We start from the raw sequence: 22,698 nt of genomic DNA on the forward strand, positions 1-22,698 counted from the left end.
TTCATACGAATAATCTGTTGTTTTCTGTGGGAGTTATTAGGGCCCCATTTCCCAGCTAAACCATGACCCGAAAAAAATTCAACTCCCAATATCTTCTCAACTAATAGATCTGTACTCATGAAAGCTATAGCATACTACTCAGTAAAACCGAGGGTATAAGAGCACAAAATTTCATACGAATAATCTGTTGTTTACTGTGGGAGTTATAAGGGCCCCATTTCACAGCAAAACCATGACCCAAAAAAATTTCAACTCTCAATATCTTCTCAACTAAAGGTTCTGTACTCAAGAAAACTACAGCATACTACTCAGTAAAACAGAGTGTGTAACAGCACAAAATTTCATACGAATAATCTGTTGTTTACTGTGGAAGTTATAAGGACCCCATTTCACACCAAAACCATGACCCAAAAAAATTTCAACTCTCAATATCTTCTCAACTAATGGTTCTGTATTCAAGAAAACTATAGCATACTACTCAGTAAAACAGAGCGTGTAAGAGCAGAAAATTTCAAACGAATAATCTGTTGTTTACTGTGGGAGTTATAAGGGCCCCATTTCACAGGAAAACCATGACCCAAAAAAATTTCAACTCACAATATCTTCTCAACTAATGGTTCTGTATTCAAGAAAACTATAGCATACTACTCAGTAAAACAAATTGTGTAACAGCACAAAATTTCATACGAATAATCTGTTGTTTACTGTGGGAGTTATTAGGGCCCCATTTCCCAGCTAAACCATGACCCAAAAAAAATTCAACTCCCAATATCTTCTCAACTAATGGATCTGTACTCATGAAAGCTATAGCATACTACTCAGTAAAACCGAGGGTATAAGAGCACAAAATTTCATACGAATAATCTGTTGTTTACTGTGGGAGTTATAAGGGCCCCATTTCACAGCAAAACCATGACCCAAAAAAATTTCAACTCTCAATATCTTCTCAACTAAAGGTTCTGTACTCAAGAAAACTATAGCATACTACTCAGTAAAACAGAGTGTGTATCAGCACAAAATTTCATACGAATAATCTGTTGTTTACTGTGGGAGTTATTAGGGCCTTATTTCACCGGAAAACTATGACCCAAAAAAATTTCAGCTCTCAATATCTTCTCAACTAATGGATCTGTACTCAAGAAACTATAGCATACTACTCAGTAGAATAGAGTCTATAAGAGCATAAAATTTCATTCGAATAATCTGTTGTTTACTGTGGGAGTTATTAGGGCCTTATTTTACAGCAAAACGATGACCCAAAAAAATTTCAACTCTCAATTTCATCTCAACTAATGGTTCTGTATTCAAGAAAACTATAGCATACTACTCAGTAACACAAAGTGGGTAACAGCACAAAATTTCATACGAATAATCTGTTGTTTACTGTGGGAGTTATTAGGGCCTTATTTCACAGGAAAACCATGACCCAAAAAAATTTCAACTCTCAATATCATCTCAACTAAAGGTTCTGTACTCAAGAAAACTATAGCATACTACTCAGTAAAACAGAGTGTATAACAGCACAAAATTTCATACGAATAATCAGTTGTTTACTGTGGGAGTTATAAGGGCCCCATTTCACAGCAAAATCATGACCCAAAAAAAAATTCAACTCTCAATATCTTCTCAACTAATGGATCTGTACTCAAGAAACTATAGCATACTACTCAGTAAAATAGAGTCTTTAAGAGCATAGAATTTCATTCGAATAAACTGTTGTTTACTGTGGGAGTTATAAGGGCCCCATTTCCCAGCTAAACCATAACCCAAAAAAAATTCAACCCTCAATATCTTCTCAACTAATGGATCTGTACTCATGAAAGCTATAGCATACTACTCAGTAAAACAGACCGTGTAAGAGCACAAAATTTCATACGAATAATCTGTTGTTTACTGTGGGAGTTATAATGGCCCCATTTCACAGCAAAACCATGACCCAAAAAAATTTCAACTCTCAATATCTTCTCAACTAATGGTTCTGTATTCAAGAAAACTATAGCATACTACTCAGTAAAACAGAGCGTGTAAGAGCCGAAAATTTCATACGAATAATCTGTTGTTTACTGTGGGAGTTATAAGGGCCCCATTTCACAGCAAAATCATGACCCAAAAAAAATTCAACTCTCAATATCTTCTCAACTAATGGATCTGTACTCATGAAAACTATAGCATACTACTCAGTAAAACAGAGCGTGTAAGAGCACAAAATTTCATACGAATAATCTGTTGTTTACTGTGGGAGTTATAAGGGCCCCATTTCACAGCAAAACCATGACCCTAAAAAATTTCAACTCTCAATATCTTCTCAACTAAAGGTTCTGTACTCAAGAAAACTACAGCATACTACTCAGTAAAACAGAGTGTGTAACAGCACAAAATTTCATACGAATAATCTGTTGTTTACTGTGGAAGTTATAAGGACCCCATTTCACACCAAAACCATGACCCAAAAAAATTTCAACTCTCAATATCTTCTCAACTAATGGTTCTGTATTCAAGAAAACTATAGCATACTACTCAGTAAAACAGAGCGTGTAAGAGCAGAAAATTTCAAACGAATAATCTGTTGTTTACTGTGGGAGTTATAAGGGCCCCATTTCACAGGAAAACCATGACCCAAAAAAATTTCAACTCACAATATCTTCTCAACTAATGGTTCTGTATTCAAGAAAACTATAGCATACTACTCAGTAAAACAAATTGTGTAACAGCACAAAATTTCATACGAATAATCTGTTGTTTACTGTGGGAGTTATTAGGGCCCCATTTCCCAGCTAAACCATGACCCAAAAAATATTCAACTCCCAATATCTTCTCAACTAATGGATCTGTACTCATGAAAGCTATAGCATACTACTCAGTAAAACCGAGGGTATAAGAGCACAAAATTTCATACGAATAATCTGTTGTTTACTGTGGGAGTTATAAGGGCCCCATTTCACAGCAAAACCATGACCCAAAAAAATTTCAACTCTCAATATCTTCTCAACTAAAGGTTCTGTACTCAAGAAACTATAGCATACTACTCAGTAGAATAGAGTCTATAAGAGCATAAAATTTCATTCGAATAATCTGTTGTTTACTGTGGGAGTTATTAGGGCCTTATTTTACAGCAAAACGATGACCCAAAAAAATTTCAACTCTCAATTTCATCTCAACTAATGGTTCTGTATTCAAGAAAACTATAGCATACTACTCAGTAACACAAAGTGGGTAACAGCACAAAATTTCATACGAATAATCTGTTGTTTACTGTGGGAGTTATTAGGGCCTTATTTCACAGGAAAACCATGACCCAAAAAAATTTCAACTCTCAATATCTTCTCAACTAAAGGTTCTGTACTCAAGAAAACTATAGCATACTACTCAGTAAAACAGAGTGTATAACAGCACAAAATTTCATACGAATAATCAGTTGTTTACTGTGGGAGTTATAAGGGCCCCATTTCACAGCAAAATCATGACCCAAAAAAAAATTCAACTCTCAATATCTTCTCAACTAATGGATCTGTACTCAAGAAACTATAGCATACTACTCAGTAAAATAGAGTCTTTAAGAGCATAGAATTTCATTCGAATAAACTGTTGTTTACTGTGGGAGTTATAAGGGCCCCATTTCCCAGCTAAACCATAACCCAAAAAAAATTCAACCCTCAATATCTTCTCAACTAATGGATCTGTACTCATGAAAGCTATAGCATACTACTCAGTAAAACAGACCGTGTAAGAGCACAAAATTTCATACGAATAATCTGTTGTTTACTGTGGGAGTTATAATGGCCCCATTTCACAGCAAAACCATGACCCAAAAAAATTTCAACTCTCAATATCTTCTCAACTAATGGTTCTGTATTCAAGAAAACTATAGCATACTACTCAGTAAAACAGAGCGTGTAAGAGCCGAAAATTTCATACGAATAATCTGTTGTTTACTGTGGGAGTTATAAGGGCCCCATTTCACAGCAAAATCATGACCCAAAAAAAATTCAACTCTCAATATCTTCTCAACTAATGGATCTGTACTCATGAAAACTATAGCATACTACTCAGTAAAACAGAGCGTGTAAGAGCACAAAATTTCATACGAATAATCTGTTGTTTACTGTGGGAGTTATAAGGGCCCCATTTCACAGCAAAACCATGACCCTAAAAAATTTCAACTCTCAAAATCTTCTCAACTAAAGGTTCTGTGCTCAAGAAAACTATAGCATACTACTCAGTAAAACAGAGTGTGTAACAGCACAAAATTTCATACGAATAATCTGTTGTTTACTGTGGGAGTTATTAGGGCCTTATTTCACAGGAAAACCATGACCCAAAAAAATTTCAACTCTCAATATCTTCTCAACTAATGGTTCTGTATTCAAGAAAACTATTGCATACTACTCAGTAAAACAGAGTGTGTAACAGAACAAAATTTCATACGAATAATCTATTGTTTACTGTGGGATTTATTAGGGCCTTATTTCACAGGAAAACTATGACCCAAAAAAATTTCAACTCTCAACATCTTCTCAACTAAAGGTTCTGTACTCAAGAAAACTATAGCATACTACTCAGTAAAACAGAGTGTGTAACAGCACAAAATTTCATACGAATAATCTGTTGTTTACTGTGGGAGTTATAAGGACCCCATTTCACACCAAAACCATGGCCCAAAAAAATTTCAACTCTCAATGTCTTCTCAACTAATTGTTCTGTGCTCAAGAAAACTATAGCATACTACTCAGTAAAACAGAGTGTGTAACAGCACAAAATTTCATACGAATAATCTGTTGTTTACTGTGGGAGTTATTAGGGCCTTATTTCACAGGAAAACCATGACCCAAAAAAATTTCAACTCTCAATATCTTCTCAAGTAATGGTTCTGTATTCAAGAAAACTATTGCATACTACTCAGTAAAACAGAGTGTGTAACAGAACAAAATTTCATACGAATAATCTATTGTTTACTGTGGGATTTATTAGGGCCTTATTTCACAGGAAAACTATGACCCAAAAAAATTTCAACTCTCAACATCTTCTCAACTAAAGGTTCTGTACTCAAGAAAACTATAGCATACTACTCAGTAAAACAGAGTGTGTAACAGCACAAAATTTCATACGAATAATCTGTTGTTTACTGTGGGAGTTATAAGGACCCCATTTCACACCAAAACCATGGCCCAAAAAAATTTCAACTCTCAATGTCTTCTCAACTAATTGTTCTGTATTCAAGAAAACTATAGCATACTACTCAGTAAAACAGAGCGTGTAAGAGCCGAAAATTTCAAACGAATAATCTGTTGTTTACTGTGGGAGTTATGAGGGCCCTATTTCCCAGCTAAACCATGACCCAAAAAAAATTCAACCCTCAATATCTTTTCAACTAAAGGATCTGAACTCATGAAAGCTATAGCATACTACTCAGTAAAACAGACCGTGTAAGAGCACAAAATTTCATACGAATAATCTGTTGTTTACTGTGGGAGTTATGAGGGCCCCATTTCACAGCAAAATCATGACCCAAAAAAAATTCAACTCTCAATATCTTCTTAACTAATGGATCTGTACTCATGAATGCTATAGCATACTACTCAGTAAAACAGAGCGTATAAGAGCACAAAATTTCATACGAATTATCTGTTGTTTACTGTGGGAGTTATAAGGGCCCCATTTCACAGCAAAACCATGACCCAAAAAAATTTCAACTCTCAATATCATCTCAACTAATGGTTCTGTATTCAAGAAAACTATAGCATACTACTCAGTAAAACAGAGTGTGTAACAGAACAAAATTTCATACGAATAATCTGTTGTTTACTGTGGGATTTATTAGGGCCTTATTTCACAGGAAAACTATGACCCAAAAAAATTTCAACTCTCAATATCTTCTCAAGTAATGGTTCTGTATTCAAGAAAACTATAGCATACTACTCAGTAAAACAGAGTCTATAAGAGCATAGAATTTCATTCGAATAATCTGCTGTTTACTGTGGGAGTTATAAGGGTCCCATTTCGCAGCAAAACCATGACCCAAAAAAATTTCAACTCTCAGTATCTTCTCAACTAACAGATGTGTACTCGAGAAAACTATAGCATACTACTCAGTAAAACAGAGTGTGTATGAGCACAAAATTTCATACAAATAATGTGTTGTTTACTGTGGGAGTTATAAGGGCCCTATTTCACAGGAACACCATGACCCAAAAAAATTTCAACTCTCAATATCTTCTCAACTAATGTTTCTGTATTCAAGAAAACTATTGCATACTACTCAGTAAAACAGAGCGTGTAAGAGCACAAAATTTCATACGAATAATCTGTTGTTTACTGTGGGAGTTATAAGGGCCCCATTTCACAGCTAAACCATGACCCAAAAAAAATTCAACCCTCAATATCTTCTCAACTAATGGATCTGTACTCATGAAAGCTATAGCATACTACTCAGTAAAAGAGACCGTGTAAGAGCACAAAATTTCATACGAATAATCTGTTGTTTACTGTGGGAGTTATTAGGGCCTTATTTCACAGCAAAACCATGACCCAAAAAAATTTCAACTCTCAATTTCATCTCAACTAATGGTTCTGTATTCAAGAAAACTATAGCATACTACTCAGTAACACAAAGTGGGTAACAGCACAAAATTTCATACGAATAATCTGTTGTTTACTGTGGGAGTTATTAGGGCCTTATTTCACAGGAAACCATGACCCAAAAAAATTTCAACTCTCAATATCTTCTCAACTAAAGGTTCTGTACTCAAGAAAACTATAGCATACTACTCAGTAAAACAGAGTGTATAAACGCACAAAATTTCATACGAATAATCTGTTGTTTACTGTGGGAGTTATAAGGACCCCATTTCACACCAAAACCATGGCCCAAAAAAATTTCAACTCTCAATGTCTTCTCAACTAATTGTTCTGTGCTCAAGAAAACTATAGCATACTACTCAGTAAAACAGAGTGTGTAACAGCACAAAATTTCATACGAATAATCTGTTGTTTACTGTGGGAGTTATTAGGGCCTTATTTCACAGGAAAACCATGACCCAAAAAAATTTCAACTCTCAATATCTTCTCAAGTAATGGTTCTGTATTCAAGAAAACTATTGCATACTACTCAGTAAAACAGAGTGTGTAACAGAACAAAATTTCATACGAATAATCTATTGTTTACTGTGGGATTTATTAGGGCCTTATTTCACAGGAAAACTATGACCCAAAAAAATTTCAACTCTCAACATCTTCTCAACTAAAGGTTCTGTACTCAAGAAAACTATAGCATACTACTCAGTAAAACAGAGTGTGTAACAGCACAAAATTTCATACGAATAATCTGTTGTTTACTGTGGGAGTTATAAGGACCCCATTTCACACCAAAACCATGGCCCAAAAAAATTTCAACTCTCAATGTCTTCTCAACTAATTGTTCTGTATTCAAGAAAACTATAGCATACTACTCAGTAAAACAGAGCGTGTAAGAGCCGAAAATTTCAAACGAATAATCTGTTGTTTACTGTGGGAGTTATGAGGGCCCTATTTCCCAGCTAAACCATGACCCAAAAAAAATTCAACCCTCAATATCTTTTCAACTAAAGGATCTGAACTCATGAAAGCTATAGCATACTACTCAGTAAAACAGACCGTGTAAGAGCACAAAATTTCATACGAATAATCTGTTGTTTACTGTGGGAGTTATGAGGGCCCCATTTCACAGCAAAATCATGACCCAAAAAAAATTCAACTCTCAATATCTTCTTAACTAATGGATCTGTACTCATGAATGCTATAGCATACTACTCAGTAAAACAGAGCGTATAAGAGCACAAAATTTCATACGAATTATCTGTTGTTTACTGTGGGAGTTATAAGGGCCCCATTTCACAGCAAAACCATGACCCAAAAAAATTTCAACTCTCAATATCATCTCAACTAATGGTTCTGTATTCAAGAAAACTATAGCATACTACTCAGTAAAACAGAGTGTGTAACAGAACAAAATTTCATACGAATAATCTGTTGTTTACTGTGGGATTTATTAGGGCCTTATTTCACAGGAAAACTATGACCCAAAAAAATTTCAACTCTCAATATCTTCTCAAGTAATGGTTCTGTATTCAAGAAAACTATAGCATACTACTCAGTAAAACAGAGTCTATAAGAGCATAGAATTTCATTCGAATAATCTGCTGTTTACTGTGGGAGTTATAAGGGTCCCATTTCGCAGCAAAACCATGACCCAAAAAAATTTCAACTCTCAGTATCTTCTCAACTAACAGATGTGTACTCGAGAAAACTATAGCATACTACTCAGTAAAACAGAGTGTGTATGAGCACAAAATTTCATACAAATAATGTGTTGTTTACTGTGGGAGTTATAAGGGCCCTATTTCACAGGAACACCATGACCCAAAAAAATTTCAACTCTCAATATCTTCTCAACTAATGTTTCTGTATTCAAGAAAACTATTGCATACTACTCAGTAAAACAGAGCGTGTAAGAGCACAAAATTTCATACGAATAATCTGTTGTTTACTGTGGGAGTTATAAGGGCCCCATTTCACAGCTAAACCATGACCCAAAAAAAATTCAACCCTCAATATCTTCTCAACTAATGGATCTGTACTCATGAAAGCTATAGCATACTACTCAGTAAAAGAGACCGTGTAAGAGCACAAAATTTCATACGAATAATCTGTTGTTTACTGTGGGAGTTATTAGGGCCTTATTTCACAGCAAAACCATGACCCAAAAAAATTTCAACTCTCAATTTCATCTCAACTAATGGTTCTGTATTCAAGAAAACTATAGCATACTACTCAGTAACACAAAGTGGGTAACAGCACAAAATTTCATACGAATAATCTGTTGTTTACTGTGGGAGTTATTAGGGCCTTATTTCACAGGAAACCATGACCCAAAAAAATTTCAACTCTCAATATCTTCTCAACTAAAGGTTCTGTACTCAAGAAAACTATAGCATACTACTCAGTAAAACAGAGTGTATAAACGCACAAAATTTCATACGAATAATCTGTTGTTTACTGTGGGAGTTATAAGGACCCCATTTCACACCAAAACCATGGCCCAAAAAAATTTCAACTCTCAATGTCTTCTCAACTAATTGTTCTGTGCTCAAGAAAACTATAGCATACTACTCAGTAAAACAGAGTGTGTAACAGCACAAAATTTCATACGAATAATCTGTTGTTTACTGTGGGAGTTATTAGGGCCTTATTTCACAGGAAAACCATGACCCAAAAAAATTTCAACTCTCAATATCTTCTCAAGTAATGGTTCTGTATTCAAGAAAACTATTGCATACTACTCAGTAAAACAGAGTGTGTAACAGAACAAAATTTCATACGAATAATCTATTGTTTACTGTGGGATTTATTAGGGCCTTATTTCACAGGAAAACTATGACCCAAAAAAATTTCAACTCTCAACATCTTCTCAACTAAAGGTTCTGTACTCAAGAAAACTATAGCATACTACTCAGTAAAACAGAGTGTGTAACAGCACAAAATTTCATACGAATAATCTGTTGTTTACTGTGGGAGTTATAAGGACCCCATTTCACACCAAAACCATGGCCCAAAAAAATTTCAACTCTCAATGTCTTCTCAACTAATTGTTCTGTATTCAAGAAAACTATAGCATACTACTCAGTAAAACAGAGCGTGTAAGAGCCGAAAATTTCAAACGAATAATCTGTTGTTTACTGTGGGAGTTATGAGGGCCCTATTTCCCAGCTAAACCATGACCCAAAAAAAATTCAACCCTCAATATCTTTTCAACTAAAGGATCTGAACTCATGAAAGCTATAGCATACTACTCAGTAAAACAGACCGTGTAAGAGCACAAAATTTCATACGAATAATCTGTTGTTTACTGTGGGAGTTATGAGGGCCCCATTTCACAGCAAAATCATGACCCAAAAAAAATTCAACTCTCAATATCTTCTTAACTAATGGATCTGTACTCATGAATGCTATAGCATACTACTCAGTAAAACAGAGCGTATAAGAGCACAAAATTTCATACGAATTATCTGTTGTTTACTGTGGGAGTTATAAGGGCCCCATTTCACAGCAAAACCATGACCCAAAAAAATTTCAACTCTCAATATCATCTCAACTAATGGTTCTGTATTCAAGAAAACTATAGCATACTACTCAGTAAAACAGAGTGTGTAACAGAACAAAATTTCATACGAATAATCTGTTGTTTACTGTGGGATTTATTAGGGCCTTATTTCACAGGAAAACTATGACCCAAAAAAATTTCAACTCTCAATATCTTCTCAAGTAATGGTTCTGTATTCAAGAAAACTATAGCATACTACTCAGTAAAACAGAGTCTATAAGAGCATAGAATTTCATTCGAATAATCTGCTGTTTACTGTGGGAGTTATAAGGGTCCCATTTCGCAGCAAAACCATGACCCAAAAAAATTTCAACTCTCAGTATCTTCTCAACTAACAGATGTGTACTCGAGAAAACTATAGCATACTACTCAGTAAAACAGAGTGTGTAACAGAACAAAATTTCATACGAATAATCTATTGTTTACTGTGGGATTTATTAGGGCCTTATTTCACAGGAAAACTATGACCCAAAAAAATTTCAACTCTCAACATCTTCTCAACTAAAGGTTCTGTACTCAAGAAAACTATAGCATACTACTCAGTAAAACAGAGTGTGTAACAGCACAAAATTTCATACGAATAATCTGTTGTTTACTGTGGGAGTTATAAGGACCCCATTTCACACCAAAACCATGACCCAAAAAAATTTCAATTCTCAATGTCTTCTCAACTAATTGTTCTGTATTCAAGAAAACTATAGCATACTACTCAGTAAAACAGAGCGTGTAAGAGCCGAAAATTTCAAACGAATAATCTGTTGTTTACTGTGGGAGTTATGAGGGCCCTATTTCCCAGCTAAACCATGACCCAAAAAAAATTCAACCCTCAATATCTTCTCAACTAAAGGATCTGAACTCATGAAAGCTATAGCATACTACTCAGTAAAACAGACCGTGTAAGAGCACAAAATTTCATACGAATAATCTGTTGTTTACTGTGGGAGTTATGAGGGCCCCATTTCACAGCAAAATCATGACCCAAAAAAAATTCAACTCTCAATATCTTCTCAACTAATGGATCTGCACTCATGAAAACTATAGCATACTACTTAGTAAAACAGTGCGTGTAAGAGCACAAACTTTCATACGAATAATCTGTTGTTTACTGTGGGAGTTATAAGGGCCCCATTTCACAGCAAAACCATGACCCAAAAAAATTTCAACTCTCAATATCATCTCAACTAATGGTTCTGTATTCAAGAAAACTATAGCATACTACTCAGTAAAACAGAGTGTGTAACAGTACAAAATTTCATACGCATAATCTGTTGTTTACTGTGGGAGTTATTAGGGCCTTTTTTCACAGGAAAACCATGACCCTTAAAAATTTCAACTCTCAATATCTTTTCAACTAAACGTTCTGTTCTCAAGAAAACTATAGCATACTACTCAGTAAAACAGAGTGTGTAACAGCACAAAATTTCATACGAATAATCTGTTGTTTACTGTGGGAATTATAAGGGCCCCATTTCACAGCAAAACCATGACCCAAAAAAATTTTAACTTTCAATATCTTCTCAACTAATGGTTCTGTATTCAAGAAAACTATTGCATACTACTCAGTAAAACAGAGTGTGTAACAGAACAAAATTTCATACGAATAATCTATTGTTTACTGTGGGATTTATTAGGGCCTTATTTCACAGGAAAACTATGACCCAAAAAAATTTCAACTCTCAACATCTTCTCAACTAAAGGTTCTGTACTCAAGAAAACTATAGCATACTACTCAGTAAAACAGAGTGTGTAACAGCACAAAATTTCATACGAATAATCTGTTGTTTACTGTGGGAGTTATAAGGACCCCATTTCACACCAAAACCATGACCCAAAAAAATTTCAATTCTCAATGTCTTCTCAACTAATTGTTCTGTATTCAAGAAAACTATAGCATACTACTCAGTAAAACAGAGCGTGTAAGAGCCGAAAATTTCAAACGAATAATCTGTTGTTTACTGTGGGAGTTATGAGGGCCCTATTTCCCAGCTAAACCATGACCCAAAAAAAATTCAACCCTCAATATCTTCTCAACTAAAGGATCTGAACTCATGAAAGCTATAGCATACTACTCAGTAAAACAGACCGTGTAAGAGCACAAAATTTCATACGAATAATCTGTTGTTTACTGTGGGAGTTATGAGGGCCCCATTTCACAGCAAAATCATGACCCAAAAAAAATTCAACTCTCAATATCTTCTCAACTAATGGATCTGCACTCATGAAAACTATAGCATACTACTTAGTAAAACAGTGCGTGTAAGAGCACAAACTTTCATACGAATAATCTGTTGTTTACTGTGGGAGTTATAAGGGCCCCATTTCACAGCAAAACCATGACCCAAAAAAATTTCAACTCTCAATATCATCTCAACTAATGGTTCTGTATTCAAGAAAACTATAGCATACTACTCAGTAAAAGAGAGTGTGTAACAGAACAAAATTTCATACGAATAATCTGTTGTTTACTGTGGGATTTATTAGGGCCTTATTTCACAGGAAAACTATGACCCAAAAAAATTTCAACTCTCAATATCTTCTCAACTAATGGATCTGTACTCATGAAAGCTATAGCATACTACTCAGTAAAAGAGACCGTGTAAGAGCACAAAATTTCATACGAATAATCTGTTGTTTACTGTGGGAGTTATTAGGGCCTTATTTCACAGCAAAACCATGACCCAAAAAAATTTCAACTCTCAATTTCATCTCAACTAATGGTTCTGTATTCAAGAAAACTATAGCATACTACTCAGTAACACAAAGTGGGTAACAGCACAAAATTTCATACGAATAATCTGTTGTTTACTGTGGGAGTTATTAGGGCCTTATTTCACAGGAAAACCATGACCCAAAAAAATTTCAACTCTCAATATCTTCTCAACTAAAGGTTCTGTACTCAAGAAAACTATAGCATACTACTCAGTAAAACAGAGTGGTTAAACGCACAAAATTTCATACGAATAATCTGTTGTTTATTGTGGGAGTTATAGGGGCCCCATTTCACAGCAAAACCATGACCCAAAAAAATTTCAACTTTCAATATCTTCTCAACTAATGGTTCTGTATTCAAGAAAACTATAGCATACTACTCAGTAAAACAGAGTGTGTAACAGTACAAAATTTCATACGCATAATCTGTTGTTTACTGTGGGAGTTATTAGGGCCTTTTTTCACAGGAAAACCATGACCCAAAAAAATTTCAACTCTCAATATCTTTTCAACTAAACGTTCTGTTCTCAAGAAAACTATAGCATACTACTCAGTAAAACAGAGTGTGTAACAGCACAAAATTTTATACGAATAATCTGTTGTTTACTGTGGGAATTATAAGGGCCCCATTTCACAGCAAAACCATGACCCAAAAAAATTTTAACTTTCAATATCTTCTCAACTAATGGTTCTGTATTCAAGAAAACTATTGCATACTACTCAGTAAAACAGAGTGTGTAACAGAACAAAATTTCATACGAATAATCTATTGTTTACTGTGGGATTTATTAGGGCCTTATTTCACAGGAAAACTATGACCCAAAAAAATTTCAACTCTCAACATCTTCTCAACTAAAGGTTCTGTACTCAAGAAAACTATAGCATACTACTCAGTAAAACAGAGTGTGTAACAGCACAAAATTTCATACGAATAATCTGTTGTTTACTGTGGGAGTTATAAGGACCCCATTTCACACCAAAACCATGACCCAAAAAAATTTCAATTCTCAATGTCTTCTCAACTAATTGTTCTGTATTCAAGAAAACTATAGCATACTACTCAGTAAAACAGAGCGTGTAAGAGCCGAAAATTTCAAACGAATAATCTGTTGTTTACTGTGGGAGTTATGAGGGCCCTATTTCCCAGCTAAACCATGACCCAAAAAAAATTCAACCCTCAATATCTTCTCAACTAAAGGATCTGAACTCATGAAAGCTATAGCATACTACTCAGTAAAACAGACCGTGTAAGAGCACAAAATTTCATACGAATAATCTGTTGTTTACTGTGGGAGTTATGAGGGCCCCATTTCACAGCAAAATCATGACCCAAAAAAATTTCAACTCTCAATATCATCTCAACTAATGGTTCTGTATTCAAGAAAACTATAGCATACTACTCAGTAAAACAGAGTGTGTAACAGAACAAAATTTCATACGAATAATCTGTTGTTTACTGTGGGATTTATTAGGGCCTTATTTCACAGGAAAACTATGACCCAAAAAAATTTCAACTCTCAATATCTTCTCAAGTAATGGTTCTGTATTCAAGAAAACTATAGCATACTACTCAGTAAAACAGAGTCTATAAGAGCATAGAATTTCATTCGAATAATCTGTTGTTTACTGTGGGAGTTATAAGGGTCCCATTTCGCAGCATAACCATGACCCAAAAAAATTTCAACTCTCAGTATCTTCTCAACTAACAGATGTGTACTCGAGAAAACTATAGCATACTACTCAGTAAAACAGAGTGTGTATGAGCACAAAATTTCATACAAATAATGTGTTGTTTACTGTGGGAGTTATAAGGGCCCTATTTCACAGGAACACCATGACCCAAAAAAATTTCAACTCTCAATATCTTCTCTACTAAAGGTTCTGTTCTCAAGAAAACTATAGCATACTACTCAGTAAAACAGAGTGTGTATGAGCACAAAATTTCATACAAATAATGTGTTGTTTACTGTGGGAGTTATAAGGGCCCTATTTCACAGGAACACCATGACCCAAAAAAATTTTAACTCTCAATATCTTCTCAACTAAAGGTTCTGTTCTCAAGAAAACTATAGCATACTACTCCGTAAAACAGAGTGTGTAACAGCACAAAATTTCATACGAATAATCTGTTGTTTACTGTGGGAGTTATAAGGGCCCCATTTTACAGCAAAACCATGACCGAAAAAAATTTCAACTCTCAATATCTTCTCAACTAATGGTTCTGTATTCAAGAAAACTATTGCATACTACTCAGTAAAACAGAGCGTGTAAGAGCCGAAAAGTTCATACGAATAATCTGTTGTTTACTGTGGGAGTTATAAGGGCCCATTTCACAGGAACACCATGACCCAAAAAAATTTCAACTCTCAATATGTTGAAGCCATGCACAGTACTCTCCTCTGCGGTATAGGATTTTTTTTAATTTTGTTGATCACGTCCGTTGCCATAGCTGGGTTTCCCATCACTAAAAGCCATATACGGAACCCTTTCAATAATAACCTTCTAGGTAAATCTGTGTTAAAAGCATTCCGGAACCGTCATCCTATCATTGCAAGAAGGATAAGCGAACTGTTTCTTGAGCCAAAGTAACCAATACTTTGAACGTTTTGTATAATGAAGTTTCTCGATAATTGAATGACGCAGATGCCCTAGAAGGTTTGAACGAAATTAAAACTTTTCGGTTGGATAGTTGTATAAGGGTTGATCGTCAATAACTGCATGAAAAAGCGTAATGTTGAAAAATATTACATTATTTAGGTAGGCCAATTTAAAAACCGATTGTTATTAATTTTGAATGGGACTGATTTTTTGTTAAAAATCTAAGTGGAACAGTGATTTAGGTATTTTGAATTTTTTTAGGTCGTTTCAGGAATATACTTGTTGTCAATCACTGGTGGTCCCACCCGTGTCAAACACTGGTACCACCGAAAATTCGGTATGTCAATCACCGGGTCATTGAAATACTTTAAAAAAGTAATAATTTTTGGTTGACATAAAAATCGAATTTGCTGCTATTTAAATATTAATAATACATAATACAATGTAATGGAGCGGCACAATTGTACCAACCAACACCTGGAGCCAAAATAACGGAAGATATTCTAAACGAAACTCGAATTTTTTCTTAAGCTCTAAATTACCGGTCCCTTCACCCTATTTGTTTTGTGTGAGTGCTTTTTTAAACTCATTTTTCGAAAAAAAATTAGCATACGCTTAAAAAAACCCTTTAGTCTGTTGTTTATTTTAAACTTCTCTATCATAAACCTATTTATTTCAAACATTATTCTGAACAAAATTATTATCTATACCGATTTAAATCTTTAGATCTTTTAAAGCGATTCCTCTTTTTTTTGTGATGTTGCGGATTTCAGCCTCGTCAAATTCGATGATAGGTGGGGGTAGAATGGTGCTGATGGGTATGGCTTACAGTTTCGTTGAACTCGATGATTACCCGGTCAGATTTGGAGGTGTTTGAATCTGGCACAATTTAGGTGCGCCAGAACCGCCATTTTCCCTCTACTAAATTTTATTATAATTGAGAATTCAATACATTGTACAAAAAAAATCATTGCTAAAAATCGGCAACATAAAATAAATAAAACTTCCAACAAAATATTTTTAAATTAATCAATTAGCAAATGCACGCCTTATTTCAAGAGGGCATACAGAATGCTTATCCTGTAGAAATCAGCAATGTATGAACAACAAACTGGAATAGTCGTGATCGCTGAACAGCTTCACGAGGCCTACGTGACTGACAAAAACGACGCCCACTTATCGGAGTTGGAAAATCTCTCCTTCTCCCTAATTTTTTGGTTCTAGCCACATGACAAAGAAGAAAGGGAGCAAATGGCTAAACCATAGAATTCCATCAAAGAAAACGGCCAGTGGAAAAATGAAGCTCCCTCAAGAGAAGTACCAGGTGCGAAATCAAACATACGTGGAAAAGTTGGTGACTTTGTGATGTTATACATTAATAACAAGTAAAAGATTGTAAGATCTATTGTATTTACCAATTAACAGACATGTTGACCGAAGACGAATGGATTGCATCTCATAAGATAAATAGGCTAAACTGTATTTAAAAAAAAGAAATCGGTATGAAAACCATTTTTAATTCCCAAACTCGTGAAGGTTGGATCGCCATGTACTACTTTGTGGAGAACGTTACCAATTTAATAAAACCGTTGATGAGTGAGGTTTTCAAATGGCTTGTGATCTCAAGTGGCTAATTATCAATTACATAATAAGATATATTATGATGTGCATTTCCTTTGTATTCCGAAAGAATATTGTGTTTTTTCATTCATTTTTTCTTCTATGGTGTGCCCATCTTAATAACACATCTTTTAGTCAATTTGTTACCTAGTTATGTGAATATCAGTTGTCTATTTGCAGGTGTGTGTTTTTTAATTCCTATTCTATCCAAGTTAAAGAGACAATAACATGATAAATCTTTTTGAATCTGGTTTTTTTTTTTATTAACGTTTCATTTACCTATTAGTATTGTAAGTACGAATGTATACAACCTGCGGCGGGACGCGAGGAACGTGCACACACTATATATATATACATGTGCCCAAGAGGTAACTCAATAATAACAAACAATAAAATACTGAATAGATGTAGAAAATAAGAATGAATTACATTCAGATAGTTTGGTTTCGAAGCAAATGACACTGGCAGCACAGATTGTGGAAAATATTAGCGAAGCGCTCCAAATAAAGGGAAGCGTAGGAGAAATTTGGTTCACTAAAAAGCACCAACAACTCGAACACAAAGTCGCGTAGTTGCAATCGGTAGCTGCGTAATAGGCGGAATGAATGAACAAGGATGTGACCACGTAGTCTAATCGGAAGTAGAGAGGGTAGTTTGGTAAAGTGGGAACCAAAAATATTCCCAAAAAAAGGTTTAAGTAACAAAATATTTAGCGGAAACTTGAAAGGATAAGAGAGCGGAAGAGTTGAGAGAAAGAGATAAAATCGAGCCGACAGACATTGTGTACGATCTAACAAGTATGTTAGCTAATATCTCCTTGATACTATTGAAAGTAAGGGCTGTTATTCAAACTACCTGTCTTGGTTTGGACTTAATTAAAACTGTCCGACAGGACAGTTGTAAAAGGGTTGGTTGTCAAAAATTGCACTAATAAGGGTAACGTTGAAAAATATTAGATTATTTAGGTTTGCCTATTTAAAAACTGATTGTAATTAATTATGAATAAGACTGATTTTTGTTATAAATCCAATTGAAAAAGTGATTTACGTGTTTTAAGTGATTTATTTTGATTTAAAAGTGATTTTGAATGCATACCTTATGTCGTTTCATGAATATATTTGTATATCAATTACTGGTCCCACCCCATGTCAAACACTGGTATCACCGAAAATTCGGTATGTCAATTACTGGGTCATTGACTAATTACAAATAAAGTCATTTTTGGTTGACACCTGGAGCCAAAATAACGGAAGATATTCTATCTTAAACTCGAATTTTTTCTTAAGCAGTCCCTTCACCCTAATTCATTTTTTCTCACCCTACCAAGAAGTTAAATGATTGTGATTGTTTAATAATGCTCTAGAGAAAAGTAATTTTTTGTCTAATGTTATGTTCGTAGTTGTACCAAATAGTACATCGGTATAGAATTTTACATTATTTCTTAAGCTAATGAAAATTTAATTCTGAGTTTGTTTTATCCAGGATGGACTTGGGTCACTAAGTTGTGATAGTGATAGATATCACCAATGAACAAATATCACAATAAAAGAACATGTGCCAAAACAGTATCTGAGTTTTTTTATTTTATTTTTCAACTGAGAAACGTGAAATAACCAGAATGCTATTCTTCAGCACCTAGTGTGTCATCAAAGTTAATATTGAGTTGATATGTTGGACCATACCTTTGAAGAAAAAGAAAGAAAAAAGTTGTAAAATAGAATGTGTTTTAGTCTCTATGAAAGATCTTTGTAAAAAATATTTCGAAATTGAGTGCGTTAAAAACAAAAAGTGTGAAGATTCATTTATAACAAGAGTTTTAACACTATAAATTTAAGATGAGGCTTGTGATCTGGATATAATTTGGATATGTCGAGCAAGGGAGGAAAGTAACTCAGGTTTAAAAAAAAGTAATAATCCACTTAATTGCTCAGATTCTAACCAACCTATTAAAAATCACCTCTTTAAGTTTAAAATGGAATGCTAGGATTAGTAGAAGCTTATTCTGTTGCAGTGAAAATAAGGTAAATAATAACATAGCCAAGTTTCTTAATTTTTATTTCCTAATAAAATGTTTCTGTCAATGAATCAATATTTTAACTGTAAGATCGTTGCCTTCCTTAGCACTAACTTATTTGCAACACGTAAATAAAACAAACAAAAACAACTCATCTAATTGGATATTTTGTAAGGTGTATTATGAAAAACTTGAATATATATGAAATTCCTAATAAAATTTAATAAAAATAAATGTTCATTTAATGAAAATAAAAATATTTTGAGTTCCCATTAAAAATAAACATTTTACTTCCATCAGAATTAATTTTAAAATTGTGGTTTTACGAAAAGATACATTGATGTGACAAAATAAGTGTACATTAAATGATTAAAAATAACTAAGTGCATATCAGGCACATTTATAGATGTTAAAAGACTTAAAAATGACGGCGGAGAAAACAAATTTTTAATTAAAAGAATTTCTTTTTATAAATATATTTTTTGTGGGAGTGGTATAAATATTTGTAAATAAAATTTCTCGATTGAGTAATTTAAATAATAATATGATTTTCATTGTACCCATCCTATTTCAATAAATTAGAAATTTGATTAAGACCCCCGTTTTTGCGATAATTTGAATATTCAAGTATGTAAATTATTTACTAATCATTAATTCAATTTTTTTCTTTATAATTAACTATTGGTTAGCACATTAAGAATTAAGAGGTACACTGAAATGTATGTAATTGTTTGATTCTATAGACAGAAAGGTGACAGCACTTCTCGCTATTGGTATAAGAATCCTCTTTTATTTCTATTTGACTAAAAAAGAGTAAATAATATAATCAAAAAAAATAAAAAATATACTGGCCAAAATAATAGCCGCGAATGGGATTGGCAAATTTTCTCTGTAGTAAGGAAAAATACATATTTAGGTATTGTAAATAATAAGCATTTAAACAGAAATGAGTTTGAAATTAAATTAATACATTCCTTTCATTAGGATTATTTTATCGTTAATTATTTAGTGGAACAGTAATAAAATATTTTATGGATAATTTTGTGCTGCTAGCAATTTAATGAAATTTCCTTATCTGTTATAACCGCAATTCTAATTACCTAATTATTATAAATGTATTAAATATGCCTTTAAAGGCCTTTTAGGAAGCATTAGATGTTGAGTGTTTCTAAAGATTCATTTGTTTTTAAGGAATCTTTTTTATAAATTTCCTAATTTGTATTATATCAGAGCGATGAAACATCTGCAAGACCGTTTTCATTTCTTCCAAGCTACCTCACTTTTAGAATTAATTTTTTGAGCGAAGCAGACTCTTTTTTTTTTTAACAAAGAATTGAATTAATTCATAATTTTTCTATACTGCAACTGTATAAATTGTATTAAAAAGTAAAATACTCTGTTTTTGCTAAGAATTAATTGCAATAATAATTTTTAAAGTTTAAATACTCCTTTCAGATTGGTTCGCTTTATTTCTAAGGCGCTGTTCTAAAAAGTTTCTACAATTTTTTTTTTCGTATCTTGAAAACATAAGGTGTAGTAGATAGTGCTTTTTGGCGTAGTTTTTTTTTACATAATCCAAGGCCGTTTGTCAGGAGCTGGTAAAGTACTTCATTTCAAGGGCTTGATCACAAAGCCGAACTCTAAATTCTTCCTTAAATAACACAAAATTAATGGTTAATGTTATTAACTAAGGACGCACTGTATTTCAGGGCTTGACATCCATATGATGTAGGCAAATTACTCCCAATTTTTGCCAGAAATGAATTTCTAACATCTTCCAACTAGAGATAACTTGATAGATAAATAAAAGTAAAAAAAGAAAAACAAAACGTTTAGAAATGGTGCAGGTGGAAATTTAAACATATTAACACATTTTTTTCCATCATGGTGTTTAAAGATCCATCGTCTATTTTTTCTGAACTTTGTTTTTTATTCGAGTTTTATATTTTATAATTACTATTTATTTTGTAATGCATCCTGATACCATCAATTTTTGTATTACTCAGTTCTTTTAATTTATTCCTACGTTTTTCATTTGCTAATTCTCTTTGGATACCCATCGTTATCTCTTCACGGTCTTTCATAATTTCATTATTTGATTATTATGATTATTTACCCACTAGTCGTAATTCTAAAGGCAATTACTTCCTTTGATATTATTTACATACTCACAATGAATTTTAGCCTGAGGTTAAACTCCTTTGTAGAGTTCCCCATGTCTTCCTAGTAGAGAGGATTTGCCGATTCTGGCGCACCTAAAATACAAAATGGCGGCCATCCCCTCCCCTCCCACCCCCCTCCCCCAACCCTACCCCCACCCCTCCTTATTGACCAATCATCGATTTCGACGAGGGTTTAAGCCACGCCCCCTACCCCCACCCCTCTGCTTTTGACCAATCATCGAACTCGACGAGGGCTTTAGGCCACGCCCCTTCCCCCACCCCACCCTTCTTAATCGACCAATCAGCGAATTCGATGACACCCCTTTTACCCCCACTCCTTCCCCCACCCTTATTAATTGACCAATCAGCGAATTCGACGACACCTCATTACCCCCACCCTAGCCCTACTCCTATTACATGACACCTACCTTTACCCCCACCACCTCTAGGTCGTCGTATTCGTTGGCCTCTTAAGCTCCTCCTACAAGATGGCGGCTCTCCTAACAGCTGTAGTACACAAGATGGCCGACCTCGTACCAGCTGATGACCACAAGATGGCGGACCTCATACCTCCACCCCCCTCGCCCATTGATAGACAGGAGGGGATTTTTTTTTTTAATTATTTTTACTTACCTGGGATTCGATCCTACAACCTTCGTACTGATAGACACGTCATCTGCACCAGTCGGCCACAGTGGTAGTCTCGCTTACTCTAGTTTTGAATGTTCTCTTATGTTTTAACTTGGAATTATTTTTTAAAAAATCTAACCCCCCTCACCAAGAATTTTTTTTTTTTTATTTAAATTACCCCCCACTATCACAAAAATATTGAAAAATAAAAATGGATAACCTCACTTTAGGTAATAGAAAAATTATTTACTTACCCCCTCCACCTGGACTGCTTCCGTTGCTGATGACGCGACCTACACTCACTGAAAACTAAACCCGAACTGACACTTGGACTGCGATACTAGCATTAACCCCCCACCACAAATACGTCACACTCTAACTAGCCAATAGAATTGCATCTTTTTTTCCAAATGATTACCTCTCTGGACAGGTCTCTGTAGCAAGCCACCCTCTTTCCCTTCCACATCTTTTATCATACCTGTTAATTTATATATATGCCAACATAGCTGAACATGCTCCAACAAGTCTGGACATGTAGCCAGCTGCCTCTTTCGCTTTAACCGTTTTATTATTTCCGTTTACCAACTATACAAACCTGTATGAACATATCGTTATAGTCTCAATAGGATGACACGTATGATTAGCTGAACATGCTCCAACAAGTCTGGACATGTAGCCAGCTGCCTCTTTCGCTTTAACCGTTTTTTAGTTAGCCAATAGAATTGCGTGCTTGTCTTCCCTCTCTCTCTTGCAAGTGTCTCTCTCTCTATAAGGTGAATCATACCTCCCACCTTTGATGCAGGACTCAACCTGTCCGTTAACTTCATATA

The 22,698-nt window shown here is 34.4% G+C and overlaps 1 protein-coding gene across 2 annotated transcripts in view; it reads left to right on the forward strand.

Annotated features, from left to right (window-relative positions):
* put (activin A receptor type 2 punt) overlaps window positions 1-21,299 on the forward strand; it is a 50,648-nt gene extending 29,349 nt beyond the window's left edge. For both annotated transcript variants that reach the window (XM_074124066.1, XM_074124065.1), the window contains one exon: window positions 18,545-21,299. In XM_074124066.1, the coding sequence (XP_073980167.1) occupies window positions 18,545-18,563 (19 nt within the window). In that variant the 3' untranslated portion in view covers window positions 18,564-21,299. The remainder of the gene's footprint in view (window positions 1-18,544) is intronic.
* Window positions 21,300-22,698: the final 1,399 nt, after the last annotated feature.

This window comes from Rhodnius prolixus, unplaced genomic scaffold (assembly GCF_049639745.1).
Source record: "Rhodnius prolixus isolate KJV_2025 unplaced genomic scaffold, Rpr scaffold_3, whole genome shotgun sequence".
Lineage (NCBI taxonomy): Eukaryota > Metazoa > Arthropoda > Insecta > Hemiptera > Reduviidae > Rhodnius > Rhodnius prolixus.